Genomic DNA, 12,556 nt, shown 5'->3' with positions numbered 1-12,556 from the left:
AAGTCTTAATTATAGACCATTAGATCACATTATTTTAGTAATCCCTGCAGAAATCCAGGTAGTGCCAAAAGGTTCACTTACTTTGTCTTGCAACTGCAGAGGTTATAGCTGCATGCTTCTTAACATGATCAAACTATTTGTCATATCGGTTCATGCATGAGATGTAAACCATTCAAGCAACACGCAGATATGTCTATTGACATAAAATACATTTGAGGTCAAATACCATCATAGTAAGGCTTCCTACACACAAGCGGGCACAGTACTGGTCCATGAAACTTGGCCCAATATCACACTCGCCAATGTGCAATTTACCTACGGATACCAGGCATTTTTTTGCAATTGGCAAGTGTTTCCCATTGTTTTCAATGGGAAACCTCACTTCGCACTGTCTGATGCGTTTTTCTGTCCCATTGAAAACAATGGGCAGTGCGTTCAGAGGAACACGAAAATATAGGACATGCCACGATCTCTTCCCACAATGCGGTTCAGGAAAAAGAATCACTCAAGTATATGACTTCATTCTAAATAATGGGGCTCATATTCATACAAGATTTGTGCGTCTCGCAACACACAAATCTCGCGCGATTTTCTTGGTCGTGTGAAAGTGGCCTAAATAGGATCCTGATATTGAACCACGAAGAACTGTGTGCCACAGCTCATTTCCTGCACGTGTGTTGAACGGTTTACATATCGTGTAGGATGTAGGAGACTTTCAGATGCCAGCAGTCTAAAAATGGCTCTCATTGTGGACGCTGACAAATGATTCTCATTCTACCGATGTTATTGCCACTAAAGCTCCTTTCTGCCAGGGTCCCTTCTAGTATCTGGTCTGCACGGTCGCTAAGGTATTGGACCCTTACGGATCTGATATTAAAAACCTGTCCTAATATGTCATCAATATATACCCTCCCCAACTGCACAATGTATCTTTACATTATGTAATCATGAAGTGGTTAAATGGTTACTAACAACCTGTACTTATAAGATAGCCAATGTGACCACTACCAAAGGTACAATATAATTTCTTTACCTAAAATTACATTTTTGTGCTAAAAAATCACTTTGAAGTGCTGACACTAGGAAGCTCTCTTCCTCCCAACTTGCTGTCCACTGCCTGCTGTCAAATGTGTGACAAAAGACCAGCCTATGCAGAAGAGTATGTGGGGGAGGGAATGAGTCATTGAATTGTATAGAAAGCAGAGCTAGAGGGAAGGGACACTCACAGTGAACTGCAGGCCGCCTCTGTGTAAGTCATTGGTTACTGTGTTTTACCTACTGAAATCACATCTCCAGTGAACAGTCTTGCTGTACACTGTCCTACATGGAGATTTTATGTCCGTATGTTAGAGCAGAATTTGCAGTTCTCTGCAGTCTATAGACTACAGCACACCAGCCAGGTTCCTCCCACTAGTCTTGAGAATCAGATGTACATATTGCAGAGGGGGAAATGGAAGAAAAATACATGATACAAGTTATATAATAGGCAGAATAGGGTTATTCCTCAGGTACACTCACAGCACGCTTTAACCCTTTAAGGACCCTTTTTTTCCCCCATTTTCATTTTCTTCTCTCCCCTTTAAAAAAAAATCATAACTTTTTTTATTCATCAACGTAGCTGTCTGAGGACTTTTTTTGTGGGACGACTTGTATTTTTCAATGGTTGTATGAAATGTACCAATGTACTAAAAAACTTTAAAATTCTTAGGGCAGTGAAATGAAAAAAAAAAAAATAATTCCACCATTTTTGGGTGAGTCTTGTTTTTAATTTTCTGCCGCCATCTTCTGACAATTATAACTTTTATTTTTGTCAAACAATTGTACGAGGGCTCATTTTGTGCGGGATGTTTTGTAGGTACCACTCTGGAGTACATACGACTTTTGATCGCTACTTATTACATTTTTTCCTGCAAATGGAGTGAACAAAAAAGAGCAATTCTGGCGTTTTTTTTGTCTGACGTTTACTATGCAGGGTAAATAATGTGTTACCTTGATAGATTGGAATGGATAGGTTGGAAACCATAAATGTGTATTTTTGTTTTATTATTTAGATTATTATAAATATGCAAAAGGTTTTATTTACTTTTTAAAAAAAATAATTAGTAAAGCTTTTTTAAACATAATTTTTACTTTGTTTTTTTCAGTCCCCAGAGGAAAGAAGAACTTGCGATGCCTTGATCGCTCCTGCAGTATGATGTAATGCCACGGCATTACATCATACCACGTTCTAACAGGAATTCTATCTTTCAGAAGGCCTCCGGCTGCCGTGAGATCTTGGGGCGGCCATACGGGAAACCAGGAACATCAGTCGGGGGATTTAAATGCTGCTGTCAGAACTGACGGCACAATTTAAAAGGTTAACAGCTCTGATGAGCCATGCGGCTTATCAGAGCTGTTGCGGCCCAGCTGTAAGAAACACCCGACGCCGTGTTGTATGGAGGGAGATGACCCCCCCGCGATATCCCTCCATACAAACCCTGAATATGCAGCACGTAACCTTGCGTCCTGTGTCATTAAGGGGTTATTGCAAGCCTGTAATTTCAGATGAATGTTCAAAACAAGCTATCACATGTACATAAGGAGTATTTTTGGCCATGTATGACTTGTATCTTGCATTTTTCCCTCTTTTCCCCTCTGCGGGGTTTATCTGTAATTCCAAGTTTTCCTTCAACTATTGCTTGCAGAATAGCTGCTGTGAGCTCTCCCATACACTGCACCCAGAAAGTACAAGGGATTCTGCTCCACTATACTTATGCAGAGAAGCAGCAGGATGGAAGAGACTAAGTACTGAGCAGTGTAGATATGATTCCAGTAGCTGAGAGACAGTAAAACCTTAAACTATTAAATCCAGCAGCATCTGTCTCTCTGCGCTGTCCTTTGCATAGACTTCTATGGGCAGCTTGTAATCTGATGTGTTAGGCAGCTGTATACCAGAGCTGATCTGGTGTATGTGAGCATGCCATATTATAAGTATCTTATAAATATGCTGTTAGAATACATGTAAATTTTGTGGGGGTTGGGGCAAAACACAACTTGGGGCTTGCGTCTTTGCGCTTTTAATTTTTTTTTGAGTGACTGTGGGGTGTATTGGCAAAGAAGTGTTCCTAACTGGGGATGGGGGCATTTTTGAACATAGTATTGGTATAATTTGTTCAAGGGGAACATAGCAGAGCATACTTTCTGGATTACAAAAAGTGGCAAGTTTTCTTATTCTTAAGTCAATCTGGGGCAGAGTTTATTGAGGGTCACAGTTATATTTAAGAGCACAGTTTAGGGCCACTTATTCAGGGACACATCAGGCATACTTTTATTCATGGGGCACTACATATATGACACTGTAATTTCCAAGAGCAGAATGTGGAGATGTGCTGCAAAATAAAGACGACGACATCTGAATGTCAAACTCTGCAGCGATGAGTCGTGACTGGGAGAAGTTAGCTTGGCGAATGAAGAAAAGGAGGACTCCACTCATAGAAGACGGCCCCAGTGAGTCCCCTCAATATAAATGTTTATTCTCCCTCTGTGTCTGCTCAGTACTGTAAGTTACCCATGGGTTGCAACATTTTTGTTTGCAGAAAAAAAAAAATCCTCCCAGTATACAAATATGACTTAAAGGGGTTGTCCCGCGAAAGCAAGTGGGGTTATACACTTCTGTATGGCCATATTAATGCACTTTGTAATATACATTGTGCATTAATTATGAGCCATACAGAAGTTATTCACTTACCTGCTCCGTTGCTGGCGTCCCCGTCTCCATGGTGCCGTCTAATTTCGCTGGCTTCTTGCTTTTTTAGACGCGCTTACGCAGTCCGGTCTTCTGGCTGGTGAATGGGGCCGCTCGTGCCGGAGAGCTGGTCACCGCGTCATCATCGTAGCTCCGCCTCGTCACGTGTGCCGATTCCAGCCAATCAGGAGGCTGGAATCGGCAATGGAACGCAAGGAAGGAGAAGAAAATCCATGGTGCACCATGGGAGAAGATCTGCGGTCCACCGTGGGAGAAGACCAGCGGCGCCATCTTCACAAGAAGAAAAGAAGAAGCTGCAGAACGCTGATGCAGGTAAGTGCAATGTGCTTTTTAAAAACTAACCCATGCTTTCTTTTTAACAGAGCAGAATGCGGGGGTAAGTGAAAAAAAAAATTTTTCACTTTCGCCGCGGGACAACCCCTTTAAGATGATATTGGGAGTTGTAGTCTCATACATTACAATTTGTCTCTGTACTGTGCTTGGTTCTGTGGCTGAATTTATGTACTGGAGTTATTTTTGGTGTAGTATGGTTTATATTACAGAAGGCAGAGGTAAACCGGTTACAGATGTGCTACTGCTCATGGACCAGAGCTGGGTGCTTCCCTGCCAGGCTAAAAATTTGTTGGCCAGCTCCTGATATATGGTATCACATGAGAAAGACTATAATTTAGCACTAAGAAGCTGTGAAAGAATCAACAGAAACCCAAGCTGGGACAGACAAAGTACACCGGTCGACATACTAATGCTGTCTTAATACTTAGTGTAAACTTTGGTAAATGTGGCACATTCTGTGACTGCTCGATCATACTGGAGCTTGCTGTGAAGTAAATGTTGTACATCTTGCATAAAATGAAACACATTTCTATTTACCAATGTCACCACTTGGTTAAGTTACGTTGCTGCTAAAAACTGTTGCAGACCATGAAGAAATTTGGCTCAAATTCTGACTCCATTTAGCAAGGTCCACTTTCAAGCAGAAAAAGATAAGGTAAGTGCAGGTGAGACTTTTTGGTGCAAACCATTAATAAACCCCAAGAATTTTGGCTTTAAGCACTCCAGTAAGCTTGCACAACGACCTTTGTTAATATGGGCCATTTTACCTTGTTTTGGAAACTGCATAAACTTTTTATTCCCCCGTTCTTCACGAGCACTTTTGACACTTTTAATCTTTCTTCCTTTAATCTTTTATACACGGGTCCAAGTTTATTTATATTGCAGTACATTTGAAAGTCATTGATTCTGTGGAGTGTTATGAATTGTGGAGGGTTTCCTGCAGGGACTACAAACTTCTCTTGGCAGCTCTTTAGTTTTCACAAAGCACACAGACGTTTTATTACTCCATCACATTGTAGCCCGAGGTGGTGGCGAGTGAGCAATTCCTCCCTGGGGGATATTTAAGTCACCAACTTCAACAGCGCTTTTAGATTTATGGCATTGAAGACTCTTAAGGAACTGGGCATTTCTTTCTATTAGCAGCTTCAGGTTTGTAAGGAGATATGCAAGGTTATATTGTAAATTGGGGGATAAAAAAATTAAGGAAAAGAGGTAAAATTTAATTTTTCTTCCAGTGTAAAATTCTAATTTTTGTCTTCTTGTCTTTGCTGCCATTAGAGTTTCTTACAGAGCATCTATAAGGACAACTAAGGAAAAGAGGTGTGAAAAACCTCCTACATACCAGAATTAGAACTGCCACAAAATGGGCTTAAATAATGTTATTGAATTACAAAAATTAGCCATATACACAGAAGCACAAAACATAGTAAAAACACTTAAAAAGTGTCTAACCAGGGACACTAAATAGAAAATACAAGGAGATCAATTCAATACAAGGTCCTCCCACCAACCTATTCAGGATAGTGTCACAAGTAAAAGTTCTGTATGAATGAATACCATGCAAATATTTGTAATACCAACTGTGGCACTAAAGGCAAGATGCAAGGATGTTATTTACATGGCAAAGAAAGGTTATAACAAACCCTATAGCAACTGACTACATGTTGATGACGAAAGGTAGGCTATACAGGGGGAGTAGAGAACACGCCACGTGTATTGCCCCTACAATGGAGAGGCTTCCTCAGGGAATTAGTGAATGTGAGGCTATGAGGCATTTATAGCAAACCTAAATGGTGATTATAACACCTGTATGAAGCTCCTCGGCTTGCTATAGGGTTTCTTTTGTAACCTTTCTCTGCCATGTAAATCACCTCTTTGTATTCTTGCACCTTATTTTAGTGTCACATTTGGTATTACAAATATTTGCATGGTATTCATTCATACAAAGTTTTTGCTCGAGGTGTCCTTACGCTGAATATAGTGGGGTAAGTATTTGCTAGGGAAGCTTGGTGGGAGGGAGGGGCTTCTATTGAATTGATCTCATATTTTCTATTTAGTGTCCTTGGTTGGACACTTAAGTGTTTTCAATATGTTTTGTGCTTTTGTGTATGTTGCTAATTTTTGTAATTCAATAAAATTTGTTATTTAAGCCAATTTTGTGGCAGTTATAATTCTAGTGTGCAGGTGGTTTTTCACTCCTCTTTCCCTTAGTTGTCCTTAGACACTATAGTCACGCACCAGGGTCCTTCAAGACGAATATTGTAAGAACAGCGCTTGGGTGGACCTTCCGGTAAGTTACAGTGATGAACACAGATCAAAAAGGGGGGGGGGCTCCCCCGATGCACGCGATCAAGCCCAAAGAATTTGGGCCGACCGCTACACCCCGATGATGTCCTCAGATGCCAGTGGTAGAAGTTCTTTGCAACCTTTCAAAACCCACGTGGTGGAGAGCTGCTGGACCAACCACTAGATGCCAAGATAGGTCCCGGGATTAACAATAAAGAATACACAATAAAAAGGAGGTCCTGCGCTCCTTAAAAAGCTTGACAAAGGTGTGGCAGGACCCGGAAAAGCGTTGCTCACTGCCCTTGTTTTGTACAAGCACTACTTTTGTTTTTGCGTCCTTAATAATCTCCCATGCATTACTAACCCGGTTAGAGCAACCTTTGGGTGTTTGGAAGAAACCCTGGTAATACTTATTAAAGTCTACTCATTCCTTTTAGGGGGGGGTCTCCATGGAGGGGACCCCTCGCACAAATAAGTGATCTGAATTTACTTCTTTGAAGCTTTCTACATTTGCCCTTTTTAAGGAGCTCCTCTTTATTGCCCTTCAAGATAGAGAGGCTCGCAATACACAAACATTCTCTTGCGGTTCCAATGACCAACATGAATGTATTCCATTATCTTTAAACCACTAATATTTGTTATAAAATTTTATAGGTTATAAAATAGACAAATTGCTCCCCAGTTCAATCCCCACTACTAGAGTGCCGATGCCACGCAGGTCCCTGACAGTTTTCATATTGCTGCAACAATGGCATGCCATACTTCACTGGCCAATGACCGGCTGCAGTCATGTGAATTTATGTCGCATCACTGCAGGAAGATAAAGAGCGGTGGAGACCAACGGAGGACCGGCAGGGGATTAGTAGTTGCTTTTTCTTTTTAATTCAATACCATTTCCTGATTTTAGCTTAATTTCTTTAAATCCCATATCACCAAACCCCTTTAGACATAAGGGCTATGTCTTGATGGCCATTAAGCCAACCACTTTGCTGTAAAGCCTGATTTAAAGGGCTATTGTGTAAAGGGATGAGCAGGCGCATGGCTCCTCAAGTATGGTTTGAAGACAACTGTATTAACACACAGCAAGCAATATAACTAGTGTAGATGCTGCATTAATCTTAAAGGGATGTAAGACTCTTTATTGGGTACTGAAATGTACAATCAGATGCTGGTTGTGGTCTAACATCACATATAGCAGTTTACATTCCTAATGTAGAAATACAATGAAAAGGTGCTTTTCAGATTAGCTACCAGATGGAGATGTAAAGTTCCGGTAACATTTTAATACATGATAAAACATATTAAAATTTACATAGTAATCATGTCAACGTGTACGGCATTGACACACAATTAATTACATTTGGTCACAGAAAAAAAAAATCAGTGACATAAATAAAATTTTCTATACTCTTTACAAAGTCATGTATCTTCAGTCGCTCATTAACCGATACATGTAAGGCACATTAGAATATTTATATAAAATAATTTTCAAAATATTTAAAAAAAACAAAAAAAACAAAAACAACATCTTTTGTTTGTGCTTCCTATTGGCAGCTTCAGAACTCCATTAAAAGCTGGGTAGCAATACATTGCATTGCATGATCCCTCATGGCACTTTGTGGAGAATGGAAATATTGTCACAGATTCACATTAATTATCCAGTTGTTGAAACAGAAAATACCAGGGAAACCTAGGACTAAAGATCTTCCAATGAGTTGAAATGATTGCTTGGCATGTGTATTGCTTCACTAGAAAAGGAAATTACAAACTTAGTAGGTTTGCATAATGAATTTAAAAATGTCAATGCCATCCTCAGCATCATGTAATTACATCAGCTATAAAAAAAATGTCCCTTCCCACATAGAACACAGGTTTCATTTGAGGCCTATTTTACAGTAAAAACATTTTTTCCTCCTCAGCTTTTCCTAATGTGCAAGTCAAATAGGTCTAATTAAAAAAAAAAGGCAAAAAGGGCATTTTAAAAATATAACACTCTGCTGCTTAGGAAGAAAAAAAAAGTCTTCATTTCCATGCTTCTTCTCTCCCATCACCGCAATCAAAGGTCGGTGACTTTATTCTCTAAGGCAGCCGCTATCTGCTGTAACCGGATTGCTAACTGCATGCGCTGTGCACTGGGATCCTCCTCTAGAGCGTTTATTATCTAGAATACAAAGAAACCAACTGTTAGACTCCATCGGCCTTCCTCACCCAGTATCATCTATTGGATAGAATGCGGCGGGTTTATAGTTTTCTGCTGTCAAAAGTTACTCATTTTCTTTGCAAAACACAATTTATGCCAAAATGTTGAGACCTTTTGCCGTTGTACGCTTCTCTCCACTTTTTCAAAATATTTCAAAAAGGGGGTGGAGTTTGAGTGGAGCAGATTATTATTTTTTAAACAGATTAAACGTTTGCCCATTTAAAAAGCCACAAAACTTGTTGGAATATGACTCCAGCAGCTGGGTGACATACAATGTGACTCAACATCATTAATTTATCAGCAGTGTGCACCTTTTAATAAATGTCTCACAAATAATGGCAGTCTGACCTCCATCAAACAGGACTTAAAAAAAAAATCAAATCCAAGCACATAAAACCCACCCCCTCCCCCTCTTTGTTTGTCAAAAAAGTGTGAGGTGGGTATGCATAACCAGTGGGTGCTGGCTTTTTTGACAGAGGATACCAATCACAAACAGCCACAGTCAGAGCTTGCTGCAATTGCAGCCAATTGACAGCTTACTGCAGCATGTAAACTGTCAGCTGGAGGAGGGCCCCTCCCAGCTCACCATTGGCCCCTCATGATGCGATCACAGGGTGCCAATTGTTGCCATGGCAGCCCTGAGCCTAGTTAAGGGTCCTAGAACTGCCATGTATTTAACCATACTAAGTCCTACCTATGGTAGGACTTAATGGGTGAATGTGAAAAATACATACTGTGGTACTGAAGTACTGCAGTATATTGTAGAAGCGATCATGTGACTTATAAAAAACAAGCCCTCATACGGCTATGTCGATGAAAAAAAAATGTTATAGCTGTTTGAAGCGTTAAGCATTAAATTTCACTTAGCAGAACCATTTCCACACTGCAACTTTATGAGCAAGGCTGCATCTCATAGTGAAGTGTGCAGAATTTTATTAGCAAGCTTGGACTGCTGGACAAGAACAGGTTAACGGGTAATGACTCCCCAGAATTTTGTAAAATTTTGAGTGAAAAAAACCCACTCAAATTGTTTGGAATTGTCTGTCCTGATACATTTACATGTTTGGTGTCTTATTGAATATCCGAACTGCACGAATTGCTTGCCGAAACAATGAACAAACATAACAGAGGAATATGCAATATATTAAACAGAAAGTCTTGATGTGTGCAGCCCAACATATACACTAAGCCAAGCGTTACCAGTATGAAGCACTTACCTCGTCATAGTACTTCTTTGTATACTGATAGAGCTGATGTAGTGCTACCATGCTGTTTAGTGATTCTGTGTGTGCCTGTGAAGATCCAGAAGGGAAATACATTCATTACAAGCTGTACAGTTTATACAGCTTGGGCAGGCAAACTCTTCAGAACAACATAGGAGGCATTTCATTTTATAGCCATACCCATATTACGTATATCTGTAGACTGTACCAGATAGATAACGCCTGCACAGCAGGGAACCTGTCAGCTTATTATAGTAGTGTAATCCAAGAGCAGCGCTGCAATACTAACAGTGCTCGGTTTTCTAAAGTCTTTAGTTGGTTCCATAATTAAAGTATTTGGAGCTCCAAGTTCCCCCGCGCCATGTGTAATTGAGGCAGAGCAGTCCAGTAGGACCTTCTCTACTAGCAGCCTGTTTGTCCCTAAAGTCTGCCCCTCTCGCCGCCATGCATCACAGCCAAGTCTCACACAAGCACCGTGCTGTCAGATTCATGTTGTGATCTGCATATGCAGAAATTGGGCTAGCTGTCAAGGGTAGCAGACCCAGAAGTGACTGCTTTGTCTGTAGCGCGGTGGTCCGGTCTGGTAATTGCAGGCACAGCTCCTATTCCTGAGGAGCGCAAATCAATAAGGTCCCAGAAAACCCCTTTAAATGATCCCTAACTTTTTAACTCTCATGACCAAGGGTCACTGATACTCCTGTGCCCAATGAGGTCATTGTGAAGTTCTGGTATTCTGGTATTTCAAAATATAACTTTTGTACTTTTGCAGTGACGTCTCCACATGAAGGCTCACTTTGCAGAACGAGTTGTATTTTGTAATGGTGCCATTTAACGTACCCTATAATGTATTGGAAATCTTTTAACTAGCTCTACATGGGGCAAAACGGGAAACAAAAACGCTATTACAGCATTGTGGCAGAGTGTGGGGTGTTCTTACGGCATCCACAGTGCAGTGAAAATTACATGATCTTCATTCTGTGGGTCGGTACGATTACAGCAATACCAAATTTATTTTATAAAAGTACTATTGACAAAAAACCCCAAAACAAAGCCATTTTAAGAGAAACGAAAATAGCTTTCTGTTGCTGTCTTTTGCCCCATAACTCTCTTTTCCCGTCAATAGCGCTATGTCACGGCCCCTTTTTTGCGAGGTAACAAACAGTTTTCATTGGTATCATTTTGGGGTACATACGGCTTCTTGATCGCTTTCTATTCATTTTTTTCTTGGAGACGGGGGGGGGGGGGGGGAATCCCGAACAATTGGGACATTTAAAGGGAATCTGACATCAAATATAAGCACCATAAACTAAGTGATGGCGCTTACAGTTTAGGAGAAAGAAAGCTGAGTCTCATACTCGCCCAGCCTTTCCCCCTTCCTGCGGTGTCCCCAGCAAAGTCAGTGTGTGCACAGCAGCCTGACTCCTTTCAGAAGGCTGTGCGTGCATCTCCTATTACTTTCTATAAGAGGTGCGAGTATGCAGCCTTCTGGCAAAGAGTCAGGAATTGGGTGACCGTCACCTGAACTATACTCACTACAACTTAGGTTATAGCACTTATAATTGATGACAGGTTCCCTTTAAATGCTACTGTCAGAATTGACAGCAGCATATAAGTGGTTAACAGCTGCAATATAAGTTAACTTCGATTTAAAATGTTATAGGAAGGTGTCAGCTGTCAGACAGCAGATACCCACCGGGGATGGAGCAAGCTCAGCTTCCGAGCCCGCTGCATACACAGCATATGCTGTGAACCTCTATATAAGTCCTAACTGCATGGAGCATATGCAGTTAAGACATATATAGGTGTCAGGAAGGGGTTAAAGAACTCGCGCTTATATCCTATTCTATTGTGATAATTAGCAAGCATGCAAATCACTATCTAAATGTGTTTTGATAATTGTAATAAAAGTTGTGTTACAGTAGTGAATAATTAGGTGTTTTAATAGGGTATTAGTTACCTAAGGGTTAATTATGGTTTACATAGTATTGTTCTAATCATAACCGCCCTAAAGAGTCAGAGCATTTGTAGGTTAATTTACTGTCAGGGGATAGTATCTGCTGTCTGCTCCATGCACTGTGTATTGAAGAAAGTACTAAAGCAGTTTATTCCCACCAGCTCAGAGATATAACCTGCAGAGGGGGGAAAATGGTGATAAATACAGGATACAAGACTAACAGATAGTGTTAATTCTCATATATACACGGCAGCATATTCTGAAAAGTTAGTGAAAAAGTCAAACCGGCTTTAAGAACATTCCCGCTCCTTCTGCAAGCATGACTTTAGTCAGTACATTGTGACACTAAGGCATTATAGAGGTATAAATAAATTGCTAAAATGCATCAAGAATTCAACATACCCTTGAAATTTCTGCTAAGTGTGTATTCATGTCCTGGTCACTAACTTGTACCATCTGACGGATTCCCTTGTAATAGCTGAAGATTTAAGAAAAAAAAAAAAGCATACACTTTGTTTTAAATCATTCAAAATAAAACAGCTGCAAAATCCCAAAGACTTCATAAAACATAAATTACAGAGAACCGAAAGCCCACCGCCAGGGAAGAAAACAGATCTGAGCTAAATCAGGTTTTATGGTGGGCCCTCATAGGGCTCTGGACAAAGAATGCCCAACTGCTTGAATAGTAATGCCTCATGTCCACGGGCAGGTCGGGTTCCATGGACGGGAGCCCTGCCACAGGATCCCACCCTGCTGCGACATGAGGACATTACTTACCAGTCCGTTGTCTCCTCTGTGAATGTGGGGGGGCTGCC

At 40.7% G+C, this 12,556-nt stretch overlaps 1 protein-coding gene across 2 annotated transcripts in view; it reads right to left on the bottom strand.

The window, feature by feature from the left end:
* Positions 1-7,476: 7,476 nt before the first annotated feature.
* Positions 7,477-12,556, bottom strand: part of PLXNB2 (plexin B2) — a 182,532-nt gene continuing 177,452 nt past the window's right edge. For both annotated transcript variants that reach the window (XM_066591865.1, XM_066591866.1), the window contains 3 exons: positions 12,144-12,219; positions 9,782-9,856; positions 7,477-8,525 (listed from right to left, as the gene is read on the bottom strand). In XM_066591865.1, coding sequence (XP_066447962.1) covers positions 8,421-8,525; positions 9,782-9,856; positions 12,144-12,219 — 256 coding nt within the window. In that variant the 3' untranslated portion in view covers positions 7,477-8,420. The remainder of the gene's footprint in view (positions 8,526-9,781; positions 9,857-12,143; positions 12,220-12,556) is intronic.

Source organism: Eleutherodactylus coqui, chromosome 2 (assembly GCF_035609145.1).
Source record: "Eleutherodactylus coqui strain aEleCoq1 chromosome 2, aEleCoq1.hap1, whole genome shotgun sequence".
Lineage (NCBI taxonomy): Eukaryota > Metazoa > Chordata > Amphibia > Anura > Eleutherodactylidae > Eleutherodactylus > Eleutherodactylus coqui.
The sequence above is the reverse complement of the archived record's forward strand: the minus strand, read 5'-3'. Positions and strand labels throughout refer to the sequence as shown.